We start from the raw sequence: 21,244 nt of genomic DNA on the forward strand, positions 1-21,244 counted from the left end.
GAGGCAATGAGGAATTTACAACAGCAAAGGGGTGTGATGGATGGCAGTTATAGGAAGGCAGAAAAATTGCAGATACAGTCACGTAGGTGGGTTAATTCCAGAAAAGGTAAGAGAGGTAGGCAGGTAGTGCAGGAGTCTTCTGTGGCAATCCTCATTTCAAACAAGTATGCTGTTTTGGAAAATGTAGGAAGTGATGGATTCTCAGGGGAATGTAGCACAAACAGCCAAGTTTCTGGTACTGACACTGGCTCTAATGCAGTGAAGAGTACATCGGATTCCAAGAGATCGATTGTGTTAGGGATCTCTGTAGTCTGAGGGACAGACACGTTTCTGAGGCGTGCAGCAAAAAAATCAGAATGGTGTGTTGCCACCCTGGTGCCAGGACCAAGGATGTGTCAGAGAGGGTGCAGAGTGTTCTCAAAGGGGAGAGGGCCCAGCAAGAGGTCATTGTCCACATTGGAACCAATGACATGGGTAGGGAAAAGGATGAAATTCTGAAGGAAGAATATAGAGAGTTAGACAGGAATTTAAAAAGGAGGTCCTCAATAGTAGTAACATCTGGCTTATTCCAGGTGCTGCAAACTAGTGAGGATAGAAATAGAACGATAGAGCAGATGAATGCTGGCTGTGGAGCTGGTGCATAGGAGAAAGATTCACATTTTTTGATCATTGGAATCTCTTCTGGGCAAAGAGTGACCTGTACAAGGAGAATGGATTGCACCTGAATTGGAAGGGGACTAATATACTGGCATGGAGATTTGCTAGCGCTGCTCGGGATAATTTAAACTCGGAAGGTGGATGGTGGGACCCAGGGAGATAGTGAGGAAAGTGATCAATCTGAGACTGCTACAGTTGAGAAAAGGAGCAAGTCAAGCAGTGAGGGCAGTCAGGGACAAAGCAGAGAACAAGGTAGGATTGATAAATTAAACTGCTTTTATTTCAACGCAAGAGGCCCAACAGTGAATGCATGGTTAGGAACGTGAGACTGTGATGTCATAGCAATTACAGAAAGGTGGCTCAGCCATTGACGTGACTGGCAGCTAAATGTTCCAGGAAACAAATGCTACAGGATGGACCGAAAGGGAGGCAAGAGAGAAGGGAAAGCTGTACTGAGGGAGGATATTCCTGGAAATAAATCCAGGAAAGTTATTTGGGTGGAACTGAGACATAAGAAAGAGATGATCACCTTATTGGGGTTGTATTATAGACCCCCTAGTCAGCAGGAAATTCAGAAACAAATTTGTTAGGAGATCGCAGTCATCTGTAAGAATAATAGGGTGGTTATGGTCAGGGATTTTAACTTTCCAAACTGCCATAGTGTTAAGGGTTTAGATGGAGAAGAATTTGTTAAGTGGGTACAAGAAAATGTTCTGATTCAGTATGTGGATGAACCTACTAGAGAAGGTGCAAGACATGACCTACTCTTGGGAAATAAGGCAGGGCAGGTGACTGAGGTGTCAGTGGGGGAGCAGTATGGGGCCAGCGACCAAAGTTCTATTCGTTTTAAAATAATGATGGAAAAGGATTGACCAGATCTAAAAGGTGAAGTTCTAAATTGGAGGAAGGCTAATTTTGACGGTATTAGGCAAAAATTTCAAAGGATGATTGGGGGCAGATGTTCGCAGGTAAAGGGACAGCTGGAAAATGGGAAGCCTTCAGAAATGAGATAACGAGAGTGCAGAGACAGTATATTCATGTTAGGGTGAAAGGAAAGGCTGGTAGGTGCAGAGAATGCTGGATGACGAGAGAAATTGAGAGTTTGGTTAAGATAAAGAAGGAAGCATATGTCAGGTATAGACAGGATAGATAGAGTGAATTCTTAGAAGAGTATAAAGGTAGCAGGAGTATACTTAAGAGGGAAATCAGGAGGGCAAAATGAGGACATGAGATAGCTTTGGCAAATAGAGTTAAGGAGAATCCAAAGGGAATTTACAAATATATTAAGGACAGAAGGGTAACTGGGGAGAGAATAGGGCCCCTCAGGGATCAGAAAGGCGGCCTTTGTGTGGAGTCGCAGGAGATGGGGCAGATACTAGACGAGTACTTTGCATCAGTGTTTACTGTGGAGAAGGACATGGAAGATATAGAATGTAGGGAAATAGATGGTGACATCTTGAAGAATGTCCATATTACAGAGGAGGAAGTGCTGGATGTCTTGAAACGCATAAAAGTGGATAAATCCAAAGATGTACCCTAGAACTCTGTGGGAAGCTAGGGAAGTGATTGCTGGCCCCTTTGCTGAGATATTTGTATCATCGATAGTCACAGGTGAGGTGCCAGAAGACTGGAGATTGGCTAACATGGTGCCACTATTTAAGAAAGGTGGTAAGGACAAGCCAGGGAACTATAGACCAGTGAGCCTGACGTCGGCAGTGGGCAAGCTGTTGGAGGGAATCCTGAGGGACAGGATGTACATGTGTTTGGAAAGGCAAGAACTGATTCAGGATAGTCAACATGGCTTTGTGCTTGGGAAATCATGTCTCACAGGCCACAATCAGTGAAGATTGGGGACAATGGTTCATCCTCACTAACACTCAACACTGGAGCCCCCCCAGGGGTGCGTACTCAGCCCCTACTGTTCTCACTGTATGCCCCTGACTGCATTGCCAAGTACCAGACTAATGCCATTTACAAGTTCGTTGATTACACCATCACAGTTGGTCAAATCTCAGGTGGTGACGAAACAGACTACAGACAGACCTGGAAAAATGGTGCAATGAGAAGAACTCATTGCCGGCAAAACCAAGGAACTCATTATTGACTTTTGGCAGAATGTTACTCATGCCCACCCCCCCACACACATTGACAGCATAGAGGTGGAATGAGTGGAGAGTGTCAAGCTCCTGGGAATGTTCATCCACAACAAGCTTTCTTGGACTCTTCATGTGGATGCACTGGTTACAAAGGCCCAACAACGTCTTTTCTTCCTCAGGCAGCTGAAGATATTTGACATGAATACCCTTGCCAACTTTTATAGGTATGCCATCGGGAGCATTCTGTCTGGATGTATCACTACCTGGTATGGCAACTGTACCATTCAAGATCGGAGACGGTTACAGAGAGTGGTGAACTCAGCCCAGGCAATCACAAAGGCCAGTCTCTCATCTACAGAATCCATCTATCAGGCCCACTGTCAAGGAAAGGCCGCCAGCATTCTCAAAGATCCATCCCACCCTGGCAATGTTTTTCTACAACCCCTACTGTCGGTGAGAAGATGCACGAGCCTGAACACACACACCAGCTGGTTTTGAAACAGTTTCTACTCTACTGTTGTTAGAATGCTGAATGGATTCACAAACTCTTAACATTCACCGATACCTTGTTTTTAAATTTTTGCCACTGTTTATCTGTTATTTACTTATCTATGCTCCTTAACTCTGTAAGCTGCCTGTATTGCTTGTAAGACAAATGCTTTTCTCTGTAACTTGTTACACATGGCAATAAATTCAATTCAATTTAATTCAACTTGATTGAGTTTTTTGAAGAAGTAACAAAGAGGATTGATGAGGGCAGAGTAAGGCATTTGACAAGGTTCCCCATGGGAGACTGATTAGCAAGGTTAGATCTCTTGGAATACAGGGAGAACGAGCCATTTGGATACAGAACTGGCTCGAAGATAGAAGACAGAGGGTGGTGGTGGAGGCCTGTGTTTTTCAGACTGGAGGCCTGTGACCAGTGGAGTACCACAAGGATCGGTGCTGGGTCCACTACTTTCCCTCATTTATGTAAATTATTTGGATGTGAACATAGCAGGTATAATTAGTAAGTTTGCAGATGACACCAAAATTGGAGGTGTAGTGGACAGTGAAGATTACAACAGGATCTTGATCAGATGGGCCAGAGGGCTGAGGAACGGTAGATGGAGTTTGATTTAGATAAATGCGAGGTGCTGCATTTTGGGAAAGCAAATCTTAGCAGGATTTATGCACTTAATGGTAAGGTCCTAAAGAGTGTTGCTGAACAAAGAAACCTTGGAGTGCAGGTTCATAGCTTCTTGGATATAGAGTCGCAGGTAGATAGGATAGTGAAGAAGGCGTTTGGTATGCTTTCTTTTATTGGTCAGAGCATTGAGTATAGGAGTTGGGAGGTCATGTGGTGGCTGTACAGGACGTTGGTTTGGCCCCTTTTGGAATATTGCGTGCAATTCTGGTGCCCTTCCTATTAGAAGGATGTTGTGAAACTTGAAAGCGTTCAGAAAAGATTTACAAGGATGTTGCCAGGGTCGGGAGGGTTTGAGCAATAGGGAGATGTTGAATACTCTGGGACTGTTTTCCCTGGAGCGTTGGAGGCTGAGGGGTGACCTTATAGAGGTTTATAAAATCATGAGGGGCATTGATAGGATAAGTAGACAAAGTCAGGTGGGTGAGTCCAGAACTAGAGCGCATAGGCTTAGGGTGAGAGGGGAAAGATAAGAGAGACCTAAGGGGCGACCTTTTCATGCAGCGGGTGGTATGTGCACGGAATGAGTTTCCAGAGGAGGTGGTGGAGGCTAGTACAATTGCAACATTTAAAAGGCATCGGGATGGATGTATGAATAGTAAGGGTTTGGAGGGATATGGGCCAGGTGCTGACAAGTGAGTCGAGATTAGGTTGGGATATCTGGTTGGCATGGATAACTTGAACCGAAGGGTCAGCTTTCGTGCTGTACGTCTCTATGACTGGATAGTTCTCCAAAAATTGCTGTTTTCAGACAGTTTTATCGCAGTCAAACAAAATGAATGCTCATATTAATTTTGATGAGTTTGTATTTCACAGCAGATATGTTGGAATTCCTTTATGATGTCCTTCCTGATGCCTGGTTGACATTACAGAAGCACTATAATCTTCACACCTTTTGAGGGTTCTTTGGACCATCCTAAAATCTTTGAATTATTTGATGAGCATTTGTGGTTGCCTCTTAAGAGAACACAGACTGATTGTCTACTTTTGGCTGCTGCTCAGTCCACAATGAACCTTTTGGTTTCTAATAGCTACTTTGTAAGACTCCTTATGTCCATTTTAAAGAAGATTAGCTTTCTTTCCAAAATATATAGTAAACTAGTACTAAATATTGCCATGGCCTTACCAGACGAGAGGACTACTCTTTCATTAGTGGGAGCTGACTGTTGGTGTTTTAACCTGAACGTTACTATGCCTCAGGTGAGGGGAAAGGTAGAGAAGGAGAATCCTTCATAGTAACCTCAGCTGGTGCAGGAAATGAACCTATACTTTTGGCGAAACTCTGCAACATAAACCGGCTGTCCAGCCAACCGAGCTAACCAACCACCCTTAATATTATAACTACACTTCCAAGACAGGCCAGACGTTTCAGGATGTCAACTCACCATCCTCCTTCTGTACGCTATGCATTTGAAATCCTTACTGAAGTCCTCAGTAGCAAAACTGTATGTAACCTTGCTCTCTGATTAAATGTTTCCTGTGTTATCATGATTCCTGCCCTGTCTGCAGGTCACCCATTTCTTCTGTCTCACTCAGTGTAGATTCTGCTTCAATCTTCTAAATTATATTCAATATCAGTATCCGGTGGGATTTTTTCTAACTGCTTTCCTTCACCACCTCTGTTGCTGTTTTTGGATATCTAACAATGGAGAACAAAGTTGGGATTATCTAGAAAGAATTTTATTTTAAAATTATTTTGGAATGTGACATCACCTGTTAAGCCAGTTTTTGTTGTTGATTCCCCTTGAAAAGCTGGTGATGAATTACCATCTGAATTGCTACAGTCCATGTGGTGTACGGACATCCACAACTCCAAGACTTTGATCCAGTGGTAGAAAAGGAATGGAAATATTATTCAAAGTCAGGATGCTGTGTGTGGCTTGGAGGAAACCTTGTATGGTGGTGCTAATGAGTATCTGCTGATTTTTCTAATTGATCGTGGTTGCAAGTATGGAGAATACTGTTGGACAGTTGATGAGTTACTGCAGGGAATCTTGCAAATTGCATAAACTGCTGCCACTATGTGTCAGTGGTGGATGGGATGCTAATTAAATGGCTGCTTTGTCCTGGATGGTGGTGAGCATTTTGACTGTTGTTGAAGCTGCACTTATTTGAGCAATTAGAATATGTTCTGTCACATTCCTGACTTGTGTATTACACATTGCACTTTAAGGAGGCAGGATGTGAGTTAGTCGCAACAAATTTTCTAAACTCAGACTTGCTTTGTAGCTACTATATTTACGAGGCCTTTCAAGTTCAATTTCTGTCCAATGGAAAACACGGAATGTTGATAGTGGGAGATTCAATGATGGTAATGCCACTAAAAGTCATGGGGCAATGGTTAGATTTTTTCTTGCTTGAGATGGTCAATGTCAGGCTCTTGTGTGGCAGGAATTTACTTCTCACAGCATGAACATTGTTTCTTGCTGCATGTGGACACCAATTACTTCAGTGTCTGAGAGGATGTGAATGGTGCTGGACATTGTGCAGTCATCAGTGAACACTCCTACTTGTGACTTTATGATGGAGGAAAGGCCAGCTGAAGATGATGGGGCCTAGGACACTGTCCCTGAGGGACTCCAGTGGTGATTTTCTGGGATTCAGGACCAACAAATGCAACTATGTTTTTTGCTAGGTATGACTCCAGTCTGTGAAGTGTTTGCTGTCTGATTCTTCTGAGACCATTGAGACATAGGTGAGAAGAATTTTTTTCTGATAAAGGGCCATAAGTCTTTAGAACTCTGTTTCCAGCACCTTCTGAGGAAAAGTGTCCATAAATAAATTTAATGCAGACGGGTGGCACAGTGGCTCAGTGGTTAGCGCTGCTGCCTCACAGCACCAGGGACCCAGGTTCAATTCCCGCTTCGGGTGACTGTCTGTGTGGAGTTTGCACATTCTCCCCGTGTCTAGGTGGGTTTCCTCTGGGTGCTCCGGTTTCCTCCCACAATCCAAAGATGTGCAGGTCAGGTGAACTGGCCATGCTAAATTGCCCATAGTGTTAGGTACATTAGTCAGGGGTAAATATGGGGAATGGGTCTGGGTTGGTTACTCTTTGGAGGGTCGGTATGGACTTGTTAGACCGAAGGGCCTGTTTCCGTACTGTAGGTAATCTAATCTATCTAATCTAAATAGCTCCTTCATTAGTAAGGAGATAAATGGCTATTACAATAGGTGGGAAAGTGGAGCAGATTAGCCATGATCTAATGGAATGGTGGAGCAGGCTTGAGTTGCTGAGTGGTCTACTCCTGTTATTAGTTTATAAATGTTCTCCATTGATTCCAATTGTGTCTTGCATTCCTGTGCATAAAGAAAACAAGAGAGAGATGGCAACAACATCTGCTACTTGTAAATCAGAAGCGATTTTGGAATGAGGGCGAGCCCACATTTGAGAAGGAGGACATAGTGTGAAAATATCATCATCTTCAATGCTTTAACTTCACTCCTGCTCACAGCACCAATCAGGGTCACTCCACTTTTTTGTGTTCACCACCTCCATCTGGATTTGAGGATGTGCAGCCATGCTCAACTCTCTAGTTAGCTGCTGCTGCTTGCAGTTGTTTGACATCCAGTTCTTCCTGAAAGAGGAACATATAGCAATAGTTATTTTAGGGTATGCTTGATACAGTTGTCTCTGCTGAGTAGCCAATTTTGTGTGTGCAAGCTGCGGGATGTGGGTTGGAGGCTTGTAAATACATAATGGTGAGGTAAAGCCATGAATGTGCAATACGAGTTCTGATTTATAAGGATTAAAGTAGAGTGAGTAATAGGGGTGTGATGCATTGTGCAGGAACTAAGACTGTGCAGTTGATAAGATATGTCGTATACAGTTGAATTCACTCACTTTGCTTGGTGTGTGAACTCACTGAACATCTCGTTGCATCACACCCAAGTCCCTTGGGCTGAAGACCTTGGATTGATTGCCACAACTACTTTGTTCCACTACACTCTGAGAATTTGGAAGGTTTTTTGGTTTCCTTGAGATAAATTGCATATTTGTTCCTCTACACTTCTTGATCACAGTGTTCAATGCAGTGTGACTTGAACATACTGCCTGAATTGGACACACACATTGTGCTCTCATCATGTATAGTGATCCTCGCATCAATTTTTGGATCAGAATGAATTCACAGAAGTAAATCTTAAAAGTTTCAAAACCTAATCTGCCAATTGGGCAAAAGTCTATAACATTGTTAAAATCTGCATCCCGTCCATTCGTCCACTTGTTAAGCACAATGTACAGATTGAGCAGTTTTTACTGTAATTCTGTTCAGGATTGATCAAAGTCCTCTGGCAAAGAACATCAGTGAGCTTGGAAGAAACCAACATAATTTTGAAATGCATTTTTCAATGCTTAAATGGTTTTATTTAAGTAAAAATCTTATATTTTCTATCAATCATTAATAGCTTGTAAGTTTGGCTGTGCTAATTTGGGTCCTGATAGGAACATAAGAATATTGATGTTGGAGCAGATCTAGGCCATTCAGTTCTTCATGCCTACTCTGCCATTCAATAAGATCATGGCTTACATGATTGCAGTATTAATGTCACTTTCTTGTCTCCACCCACCTCCAAAACCCTTGACAGTCTTGTCTATCAAATGTCTTTGTAACTCAGCCTTAAATAAATCCAATGATGTAGTTTTTGCTGTTCACTGGGGAATGGAATTTAATAGACTAACAACAGTCTGAGAGCAAAACATCTCCATTTTAAAAGAGAGAACTTTTATTCTTAAACTCTGTCCCTTAATTCTTTGTTTCCTCCACCAGAGGAAACATTCTCTCACAATCTACCCTGTCAGTTTCCCTCAGGATCCCATACGTTTCAGTCATATCAGCTCTCATTTTTGTAAACGACAATAGCTAGAAGCCTAATGTTTGAAGCTTTCTTCATAAGAAAAGACTTCCAAGGATAAGTTGTGGACCTTCTCTGAACTGCTCAAAAGCAATTATGTCCTTTTTCTGGAAAGTAGACCAAAATTGTACACAATATTGAGATGTGACCTCAGCAAGACCCTAAGATCTGCAGTAAACTTTTTCTACTCCTAAATTCCCTTTGTAATAAAACAAATTATTAACTTCACAATCACTTCCTGAACCTGCATAACAACCTTTTGTGATTCATATACTAAGAAATCCAGATCCCTTTGTACCTCTGAGTTACAGAATCCCCCTCCATTTAAAAGTAGTAACCTGTTTTCCAATCATCCTTGCCAAAATGGGGATGTCTACATCTTCTCATTCTCCATTTACTGCTCCTTTGCAGACTCACTCACTCCTCTTGATGATTTAATTTCTAATCATTGATTCAATGGCAAATGTATCTCCCATATTTCCAGTCCCCATTTCCAAGTGATTGGTGTAGATTGCAATTTCCCCCGTACTAATCCATGTGGCAATCCACTAAGTACAGTTTTCCAAACCAAAAATAATCAATTGAACCCTCGTCTGCTTCCAGTTAACTAACCAATCTTTTATCCATGCTAATATGTTACTTCTTACACCATCGGGTTTTATTTTCAGTAGTAGCCTTTGATGTGGCATTTTATCAGATGCCTTGTGTAAATCAAGGTAACCAAATCTGCAGGTTCCTCTTTGTCCACTTTATTTGTTACTTTGATTTTTACTAATCATATACTTCAATGCAATTTTCTTTTCCTGAAATCATATTGGCTCTTGCTGATCATGTTGTGATTTTCTAAGTATTTGGTATAGCCTCCTTAAGAATGGATTCTTATAATTTTCTAAGGGAAGAAGCCAGGATAACTGGTCTATTTAATTAAATTAATTTTAATTTTAATTTAATTTAAATTTAAAATTTTTAATGCTCTCAATGTTGTACCAACCTTTTATCCCACTCGAAGATCAAACTAACTGACAGACCCTTCATTTTACGATCATCCATGTGCCTAAGAGTCGCTTAAATGGCCTGAATGTATCTGACTCGATTACCACTGCTGGCAGTGCATTCCACGCACCCACCACTCTCTGTGTAAAGAACCTACCTCTGACATCTCCCCTAAGCCTTCCTCCAAATGCCTTAAAATTATGTCCCCTCGTGATAGCCATTTCTGCTCTGGGAAAAAGTCTCTGGAAATCCACTGTATCTTTGCCTCTCATCATTTTGTACACCTTTATTAAGTCACTTATCATCCTGCTTTGCTTCTATGAGAAAAGCTCTAGTTCCTTCAACTTTTCTTCATAAGACATGCCCACCAATCCAGGCAGCATCCTGGTAAATCTCTTCTGCGCCCTCTCTAAAGCTTCCACATCCTTCCTATAATGAGGTGATCAGAACTGAACACAATATTCCAAATGTGGGCTAACCTGGGCTTTCTAGAGCTGCATTTTAACCTCATGGCTCTTAAAGTCAATCCCACTGCTAATGAAAGCCAACACACCATACACCTTCTTAACAACCCTATCAACTCGGGTGGCAACTTTGAGGGATCAATGGACGTGGACCCCAAGATCCCTCTGTTCCTCCACACTGCCAAGAATCCTGCGTTTAACTCTGTAGTCTGCATTCAAATTTGACCTTCCAAAATGAATCACTTCACACTTGTCCAGGTTGAACTCCATCTGCCACTTCTCATCCCAACTCTGTATCTTGTTAATGTCCTGTTGCAACCTACAACAACCTTCCACATGATCTCCAACTCCACCAACCTTCATGTCATCGGTAAACTTACTGGACTACCCCTTCCACTTCCTCATCCAAGTCACTTATAAAAATCATGAAGAGCAGAGATCCCATAACAGATCCCTGTGAAACACCACTGGTCACTGAGCTCCAGGCTGAATACTTTACAGCACATCCTCCATCTTAAATCAACCTGTTCAAGCATATCAGCCTGTTTCACGTTGTCCTCACAAACAACAAGGTCCCTCTCGTGAATACTGAAGCAAAGTATTCATTAAGGACCCCTATCTCCTCCGACTCCAGATACAAGTTCCCTCCACTATCCCTGATCAGCCCTAACCTCCCTCTGACCATCCTCTTGTTCCTCACATAAATGTAGAATGCCTTAGGGTTTTCCTTAATCCCAAGAGAAACTGAGGACTGCAGATGCTGGAGATCAGAGTCGAGAGTGTGGTGCTGGAAAAGCACAGCAGGTCAGGCAGCATCCGAGGAGCAGGAGATCGATGACTCAGGCAAGAGCCTTCATCAGGAAGGGCTCTTGCCCAAAACATCAGTTTTCCTTAATCCTACCTGCCGAGCCATTTTCATGCCCCCTTCCAACTCTCCTAAATCCATTCTTCATTTCCTTTCTGGCTACCATGTATCCCTCTGGAGCACTGTCTGATCCTTGCTTCCTCAACCTTAAGTAAGCTTCCTTCTTCCTCTTGACTAGATGTTCCACATCTGTTATCATCCAAGGTTCCTTCACCCTACCATCCCTTCCTTGCCTCAGTGGGACAAACTTGCAGTAAGTGTACCCTAGACAACCTCCACATTTCTGTCTTGCATTTCCCTGAGAATATCTGCTCCTAATTCATGCTCCACAGTTCCTGCCTAATTGCATTGTAATTCCTTGTTCCCCAGTTGAGTACTTTCCCATATTCTCTGCTTCTGTCCCTCTCCATGATTGTAGTAAAGGTCACTGAATTGTGATCGCTATAACTGTAATGCTGTCCGATAATTAACTACTTTTTGTCTTTCTCCTTTCTTGAATGACAGTGCTATATTAGCTATTATAATCTGCTGCAATACTTCCAGAATCTAATGAATTTTGGAAGATTATAATCAATGTCTCTACAATCTCTGCAGTTACTTCATTTAAGACCCAAGAACTCTTCCCATCTGAATCTGGGCATTGTCAAACTTCAGGTCTAATCATTTCCCCAGCTCCTTTTGCTAAATTTCTCCCTCCCTTTCAGCTGTTTGCTTTCTTTGGGGATTTTAAAATAATCTTCTACACGTGAAGAAGCCTCCATCATTGCACAGGTTTCTATTATCAATTTACTCAAACTCTCTCTCAAGAAGAATCAGCATTCGCTTTTGCAACTGTTCCCTGATTTAAAACTTGTAGAAACTTTTTTTTAATAATACTGGCTGGTTTTCTCTCTGGCTCTGCTTTCGCCCTCTATTATTTTCTTAGTCATTCTTTGCCGGTTCTTAAAAAAGGTGTCCAGTCTTCTGATCTAGCATGAACTTGACTTTATTATACATTGTGTGATACGATGCTTAATTTAGCATTATCTTTTAGTGGATGCAACCATACCCCTTGCCAATGCTCAATTGAAACGTTACCTCTAATAGTCCATCTTGGTAGCAACCCAGAGTTTGTTGCTCAGGTCGAGAGCAAGTTGACTCATTTAAGTTACCATGTGTAGTCATGCAAAAAAATTGAAAAGGGCTGAATACTTAAATGAATGAACTATGCACAACAAATATTTATGGGGAACCTTGGCCAGAACCTCGTGCTTAAATAATTTTTTTGCATGACATCATGATTGCATTGCTCCAACAACTGCTGAAATTAAAAACTGCCATTACATAACATAAACTTTTTTCAAGAATCTAGCTTTATCTTGATGTCTCATACTGAATTCACTTTCTGTCAACCTATTTAAAAGTACATATGTATATGTCAATTAGTGGCACTGTTTTCAAGTTTCATATATGGTATTTCTGTGTTCCCTTTATTATCCTTTTTTTAATCTTTCATTACTTCAGCATTTAATATGGCCATTGCAATACTTTAAAAAAATAACTGACAATGAAGAGATATTTCTTTGCTTTTAGTGTTCATAAATTTATGAATTGTGTTCAGAGCTGTAAGTGACTGTCATTTATCCATCTTCAAATTCTGATATAAAGAATGTGCATTGTTGCCAATCTGATAGCACTAAACTCTTGCCTTGCCAGATTAAGTGAAAACTAGGGCATTACAAGACAATAACAAATTTACAGTATTCATCTTTCAATCTATGATTAGTAAGACAGACAACAGATATCAATACTATTAATATAGATCTTTATGAATTTGATAACTTGTTCTATTTTACTAAATCAACAGACTGTTTTGTCTCTCATTGAGACCACCTGCAGAATAATTTATTTTGAAATCATACAGTGCCATTGATTATTAGGTTGTCTTTAATTGTGTTTAATTGTGCTTGGGAAAATTAATGATAACAAATCAACTTGCAGTTGTTCACATAGGTGTCATTAATTTCGAATTAAAACTTGTTGTTTACTTATCATAATGAAACTAGACAGACTTGGTCCAGTTTATAATGTATTAGGTCAATGAGAACACTGTTTCACTGATTTAAATAATTGTGCTGTTGCCTTTAATTTCCTGCTTAGGACAAAGAGAATGAGGAATTGAAAAGAGCTCATGACCAGCGACTGGAGCGTCTACGAGCTTTACAGAGCAGCTATAGAATGCTTAAGGGCCAACTAAAGAACCTGGAAGGGGAACAAATCAAGTAGGAACATGCAAACTTTTGGTTCAATTGAAAATGACTTGATGTTTGTATTCTGATCTTTGATTTATTTTGCTCTGGCAATGAATCTTGCCTGAAAGAGAAACCTTTGATTCAATTTAGATTATTGAACATAAAAGAAAAATGCAAATGCAGAAAATTTAGAATAAAAAAATGAAAATGCTGGAAATATAATGAATGAACACAGGCTACATACAGGCTATGCAAAACATGCAAAAAGATTTATTTGAGATGCTGATTGTCATGTACCCCTTTTTACTTATGTTTTCATTATGCTGTCTTTATTTTGCCATATTACTCTCAACGTTCATCAACAAGGCTTACTTACAAATTAGCTGTTTCAGTGTACCTGTCAACAAAGTAGGAAGCGGAAATGTTAAAAATGCCAGTAAAACATTCTTCTTTGTGTGTAATAAAATAAAAATGTAAATATTCTTCAAATCATTTAAATTATGTAATTACGGAGCCAATACTTTTTTCTAAACTCTACTTGGTACTGGATGAAGCTAAACCAGTCATGTGTTCGAAAATAGGTGATATACTGGTTTGAACCCTTCAGGGACCAGAGATAGGATCTAGCACAAACAGATGGCTCAAAAGTCTCCTTTTTGTTTGATTACTGTTAAGGATTCTAAGTTCCCAGTGGAAACAAGTCTACAGTGCATAATATGCACATAATTCAACAATAATTGGACAATAGGATAGCTGGTGCAGATAGGTGGCACATATCTCTGAGATTTGGTTTAATTTTAACATTTACTGGGGTAAAACTATCCTGCATTTAACTTATAATATATGGGACCCAGCCATGTTTGGCTGCATGAAAGAAAACATCCCCAATTATGAAACTATTTATTCTCATATAAAATACAATATTTATATATTAAAATATGTCAAATAGAATTTTCCTTTTCCACATTTTGGATAAACAATGCAAGGAATTTATTTTACTTTCAGATATGCAATGACAAAGTTGTATTTTAAATGTTCCTGTCAAACATTTGAATAGGATCTTGGCATTAGATTTTAGTTAAGAAATTTGTAAAATGTTAAAATGGTTGTTTGGTTTCAGAATTGTTTGTATAATATTTGTAGGGCTATTTATATTTATATACTGAATTCTGGTGTAATTCTTAGGAACTATAGAGATTAGAAATATTTTTCTAACCCTGAAATCTTAATGTTGGGAAAAGGAAAGAACCTCTCAATAACCCCATATTTGTGGTTTATATCATGTTCCAGAAATAAAAGCGGCAAAAGCAAAATACAGCGTGCTGAGCCCTGGCAGTTGAGGCAAGAAGACTGTGATGGTGTATGGAATGAACTAGCATACTTCAAACGGGAACACAGAAAGCTATTGACTGAAAAGTGAGTTTCTTCTTTTTTTGCAAATTTACACATGCAGAGCCATATCACTTCCGTCTGATCTTCTGGTGCTTAAATGCCACACAGAGGAATTCCTTGCAAGGATAAAACAGGCAAACTTCTTTTATCAAATAAGCCAGTCTCTTCCTATCAGCTGTAGTGACAAGTTTAGTAGTGGTAACAGTATCTGTATAATGTGATAGGGGGATTGTGTTAATTAATGTGGCTCTCATCTGTTGGAGGTGTCACTCTTCATTAGCCTGTATTTTGCACACTGCCGTGCTTCATTTGTTGAATAAGGTGGTGAGGGGATAACCTAGCCAGCCGTGTTCGTTTGATCTCCTCACTACATACGTGATATAGAAGGCCTCATCTCTCTCTGTTCCCTGCTCTGTCCTGCTAATCCCAGCTGAGCTCATTATGATGTAGCCTTGCTGCCTCTCTTGGAGCCAGAGCTGTCCAAGCTAATTACTGGTAGCAGCAGAGCTAGCTGCTAAGGGTCTGGTGCATATCTACTAACACGGTCCTTGGTACTGACCTGGAGAGAGCACAGGGGAGTCACTTTCTTTCTTGCTGTGCATAGGCTGTCCTCAGGGGTTCGCATTGATCCCTTCATAGAGCTTTCAAGTAGTAGTGAGTACTAAATAAAGCATTAAAGAAAACGTGTGTTTTCTGAACTAAATACACAGAATATTACTTTGATATTGTGGTTTTTGGTCCCTGAAAAGAAATTCCAGTACAGGTACATTTTTTCCATGTAATGTATTTTGTTAAGACAAAATAACCTAAATTAATAAAGGCAACAATCAATAAGTAGTATGCAAGAAATATAATCCATGACTTTAATAATTCTAAAGGAACTATGAACTTAGATATTATTTGTAACTGGTCTGAAAAGCATTTGCAGCTTTCTGTAGGTTAAAGGAACATTGTTGTCTGGCAGTTTTTTTTACATTCTTTAATTTCTGGCCTGAAAGTCATCTGATCCACAATCTCAAATTTGATGCAAGATAGGGTAAATCTCCACTAGTGAAGTACAATTTGATGGTATATTTGTTGTAATATTACACCTATTAACTCATGCATTTCTAAGATAACTGGGAGGATACTTGTTCATTGCCTTATTTTTGTCTTAAACGTTGCCTTTTAACTTTTCAGAAATAAAGCCTTTTTATGCACTGAGCAGCAGCTGTAATCACTTCTGACAAGTTAGTTGTATTTTCGTAATACTTGTAAATAAAAAATGCAATTTGCTACTTCTAAACAGACTAGAAGTAAATTTTTAATAACATAGTACATTGGAAGTTGTAACCAAGGTAGTGGAACATTTTCTCTTTGAACTCCCAAAACAAGCATAGAAGATGATGTGCTTGTATGATAAAATTTTTAAAAAATGATAATCATTTCCTATGGTAGCAGTCTGACGTTAATATGCCATATATCAAATATTCACAAAAGCATAATGTCAGTTACTTTACACCACTCACATTACTGCTGAAAGCATTACGATAATCTTTTTATTCAGCATTATGTATTACCCCGTATGAAAATTCCACAGAGAACACATAAGTGACAATGTCAGTCAACAAATAAAATATACTTTAGAAGGCAGTAACAGAATCACATTATCGGTACAGTGTCAGCTTCCACAATGTATGTTAAGCTATGTTAAGCTTTTGCATTTTTATACACAAGGGGCAGCCTAATGGATATCTCATGGATATGAGATTATAGTTGAATTTTACCTTAGCAAAACAGATGGATCCACTGCATCTCTAACAGTTTTTGTAGTTCAAGTAGTTTATTCTAACTGTTTGGTTCAATAATAACAAGAAAACAGCTGATCTTATTTGATCAAGGCTACAGTTTTTTTTGCGTTTCATCTCATCTTTCCTCTTCTGTACACAATGGTTTTTACTCTACTAGGTCTGCTAACCAATACTTCTCAAAGCTGTCCTATACTTCAGTACTGCCACTACCTATCATTGCAATACAAATGAAACAATTAATCAAAAAAAAGAATAATTACCCTGGACACCAAAGTGACTGTTAAATAGTCAGTACGTGTGCAAAATGGACTGGTGATGTCAACTGGTAACAATGGCCTTCAGGATGTGTCTGTGCATGTGCTGCTCATGTCACCATGTCTGCACACTTCCTCTTTATTTCATCGAGAAGTAGCATTTTAACCATTTGCAGCCAAACAAAAAGCAACGTTTTTCTAAGTTTAAGACATATCGGCATATTTCTCTGGCAACTAGGATTTGTAAGCTGGTGTGTGTTCAGTGACTACGTGTATTAAGTACTTCATTCCTTCAAAAATGTTTCAGGATATCTAATGCTCAAGACAGATGCAGTGTAAATAGTTTCTTTTTCCAAATATTTTATTTTTGTTGAATTATAGGACTATCCCCAACTAACCTGGAGAAGGTGGTGACAAGTTGATGCTCAAAATAGATAGTTTGAATAGACATTTAGACCCACAGTACTGTTAGGATTAGATGTTAGGTGGCAAATGCGTTCAATGCCACCTATAGGTTACGCCAACAGTGTGCACATGTGAAGAAGATGACTTTGCAATTTGAAGTGAAGAAAGAGGCATAGGCAGATTCCAAGATGGCACAGCCCAATGTTCCAGCTGGATGTGATCCAGGACTCGTGAAGCCTAGGGTTGACAAAGGGGAACAGAAGGGTGTACAGAGTTAGAAGTTTACCCTTAAACAATCAAGACAATTGGGTGTGGGCAGTGATAGCCACCTCCTGGTGCAGCTCCCCTCCACCCTGCATGGTGTGCAGGATATGGCACTCATGCTCTGATGAAAGCCCACTCTGTCATCTATGCAGTGACCCTACTGCATTATGGATAATCACACTTTAGATTTTATTGCGATAATTTGATATTAATAAATTGCATACTTGACAATTTCACTCAGAAGTTGTTGAGAGTTAATTCCATTGCTTTGAATCTTGAGTAATTGATAAAGGGTCTTATGACAATCCAATAGTTTCCAAGTCACCATTGCTGAGGCTAGCTTTATGTTCCAGACTTATTTAATCAATTGAATTTAATTAATAATCTGTTGTGGTGGATTGTGAACTTATCCCTGCGTTATTAAGCCTGGTCTCTGGATTATTACTTAAGCACCATAATCACTGTGCTGTGGTTTGCTAAACTTTCAAGATGAAAAATTCTTTCTCCTTACAAAGCTCCAGGATTTCTTGCATATTCAGATATCAGAACAAAGAGTGACCTTCATAATCTCAGGATATCCCAAAGGACTTTTTGGCCAATGCGCTACTTTGGAAGTGTAGTCACGGCTTAAAAATAATAATTTGTGAGTTGTGGGTATTGCTGTCTCGACCAGCATTTGTTGTCTATCCCTAATTATACTTGGAGGAAAATTCCACAAATTTTACCCTAAAATAATGAATGAACAGCAATATAATCTGAGCCAGAATAACCTGTGACTTGGAGGGGATCTTAGTGGTGTATGCAGGTATTTGCTGTCCTTGTCCTTCTAAGTGAAACAGGTTGTGGGTTTGGAAGGTGCTGTTGAAGGAGGCTCTGCGAATTTCTACAGTCAGTCTTGTAGGTGATGTAATTACTGCCACTGTTCAACAGTGATGGAGGGACAGAATGGTGAATGTACTGCAAGAGGTGCCAGTCAAGTGGAATACGTTTCCTGGATGGTGTTGCTTATCTTGACTGTTGCTGGAGCTGCACTCATTCAGACAAGTAGAGTGTATTCTTGTCAGGCAGAATTCCTCCTGGAGGCACAGTGTTTCCATGGCAGATCAAGTGCAGGGTTTTGTCAATGGATGTGACAGTGTGGTTATTCAACTATTGAGTTGCAAGGAAAGATTGGTTAGGTTCTGTCTTGTTGGGGATAATCATTGCCTGGTATTTGTGTGGCGAGAATGTAACTTGCCACTTATCAGTCCATGACGAGAGTGTAGTGCCGGAAAAGCGCAGCAGGTCTGGCAGCATCCAAGGAGCAAGAGAATCGACGTTTCGGGCAGAAGCCCTTCATCAGGAAGATTTGCTGTGCTTTTCCAGCACCACACTCTTGACTCTGATCTCCAGCATCTGCAGTCCTCATTTTTGCCATTTATCAGTCCATGCCTGGCTGCATGGACTGTTTTTGTATCTGAGGAATTGTGATTAATGCTAAACTTGGTGCAAGCATTGTGACAGCCAATTTGCACACATCACGCTTGCACAAACAGCAATGTGATGGTAACCAGATGATAAGCTTAATTTTACATTGTTTTGGCTTGACAGGTCTGTTGAATGAGGAGAGCTTGATTTGATTGGGCCCGTATTCACGAGAAGAATGAGCGAGGCCATGATTGAAACATATAAAATTCTAACAAAGCTCAATAGACTAAATGCAGTGAGAATGTTTCACCTGGCTGGGGAGTCAAGAGTTAGGGGTCACAGTTTCAGAATGCTGAGAGATAAGTAACATTTCTTCACTCAGAGGGTGGTCAAGCTATGGAATTTTTTTTATCATAGACCACTGTGGAGGCAAGTGACCAAGTATGTTCAAGAAAGAGGTTGATACATTTTTCTGTAATAAAGGCACTAAGGCGTATGGAGAGGAAGCTGGAATATAGTATTGAGTTAGAGAATCAACCATTTTCATGTTGAATTACGGAGCAGGCTCAACTGAACAATTGACCCACTTATGTTCTTAGTTTCTGTGTACTATAACCTAACTATCGGAATAGCTCATCGCATGATACCAAAGGCAAATGGAGAGTATTTTGTTACCTTTTTAGACACAGGCTATTGTAATGCCTTTTTCCTCTTTCAGTTAAACAAGACAGATCCCCATCTGTCACAGTTTTATCCATTGATTTATCAATGTAACTTCTCAACCTTCTACTCCAATTTGTATTATTTAATCTGCCTCTTGATTGGATACTGTCAGCAAACCTGGCCATATTACACTCTTTCATCACCAAAACCATTTTAAAATATAATAAAAATTAAAGGCCAAGTACAGATCTCTGCAGGCCACCATTCGTCACATTTTGCATTATTTCTACTCTCTTCCTCCTGTCTCCCAACTTTGCCTCCATTTCTGTGACTGGGTGTGACATTTCATTCATATATCTGTCACCAGACTTCCAAAGTAACTGATTTTTTGGAAATCTGTTGTAGCAGATGGCTTCCTGGCAGATAGCAGAAATGCCTTAGGAATGTTCTCAAAGAAAACCTGTAGATCAAATATCCTGTCAATTCATGGAAGACTTTATTTTGTGACCAACCAAAATAGAGAAGATTCATTTGGGATGGTGCCAAACACATTGAGAAACTTCATCAAGGGTGTACAGAGGTGAAGTTGAGACAGTGTAGGGAGTGCACAGACCTCCAACCATCTCATCTACCCCATCCTTCAAGCACCATGTCTGCAAATTGCTAATTGGATTTTTAAGCCATTTCAGAGGTTTTGTATCAGAATGGAAGCAAGTCATCCACCGTCCTGAAGTTTAAATGTGAAAAGGCAATTTTCAGAACAAAAAGATTATAATCTCTATATTACCTTTTTTATAAAGCTAATATTTATGGATTGACTGGTATTTGTGGGCATTTTCTTGTTTAAGGAATTCATACTGGAAAATTTATCCGTTTAACCACCTGAAGTAATGGAAGGAATGGGAATTTGTCATTGTGGAAGCACTGAGCTGTGAAGTCTCAACATCTGTGTTGCAGAATAAGCATCAAACATCAATAACTTAATTTCAATATAACATTATTCTCACATGACTTCTCTACCCACTCTCACTCTTACGTCAGCCTCTTAGATTGGTCCAACGTTGTTCACACTAACCTTGAGTCACATCACCTGCTGTTTTGATCAGGCATCACTCGCATTCCAATCTCATCATTTGAGTTTTACAATTTCAGATCATAACCTCTGCCCCCACAGTTTGAGTGATAATGATAGATGATTCTGTTATTCTCACTTAAACTTTCTCAACAGACAAATTTTTCTTGTTGCATTACCAAGCATTTTGCTTTGCACTGTCAATGTCATTGAATGTCAACTGCCTTCCCATTGTTCTTTTATTCCCTTCCTACCTACCTCTCACTGTTTTTAAAATCTGTTACACACTTTTTTGTTCCAGTTTTTCTGACAAATCCTTGACCTGAATATTAACTCTGTTTCATTCTCCATCTCCATTCTTACTGTCTGATCTGGTGAATATTTCCAGCATTTTCCATTTTTATCATGATAGTATCTAGACTCTTGGAGCAATTGTGATGAATTCTGTCTTTTTTTGAGATCCAAGATTTTTAGATCAGCAAAGCCAAAAAATGAAAAAAAAACAAAGAAAGACTGTGGGATGTAAAGCTCTTGAACGATAAGCAGAAAGAAGAAGATACCTAAAACTAACTTAGGGCTTCATTTAAAATTGTCAGCCAAACTCAGTTTTAGAGCTTTGCAGTCATGTCCTGGTTGAATTTTGTTGTAACCTAA

The 21,244-nt window shown here is 39.8% G+C and overlaps 1 protein-coding gene across 4 annotated transcripts in view; it reads left to right on the top strand.

The window, feature by feature from the left end:
- The window catches only part of cntln (centlein, centrosomal protein), a 461,183-nt gene that overhangs the window by 174,159 nt on the left and 265,780 nt on the right, over positions 1–21,244 (top strand). For all 4 annotated transcript variants that reach the window (XM_072589059.1, XM_072589060.1, XM_072589058.1 and 1 more), the window contains 2 exons: positions 13,252–13,373; positions 14,634–14,759. In XM_072589059.1, the coding sequence (XP_072445160.1) occupies positions 13,252–13,373; positions 14,634–14,759 (248 nt within the window). The remainder of the gene's footprint in view (positions 1–13,251; positions 13,374–14,633; positions 14,760–21,244) is intronic.

This window comes from Chiloscyllium punctatum, chromosome 2 (assembly GCF_047496795.1).
Source record: "Chiloscyllium punctatum isolate Juve2018m chromosome 2, sChiPun1.3, whole genome shotgun sequence".
NCBI classification, from domain to species: Eukaryota; Metazoa; Chordata; class Chondrichthyes; order Orectolobiformes; family Hemiscylliidae; genus Chiloscyllium; species Chiloscyllium punctatum.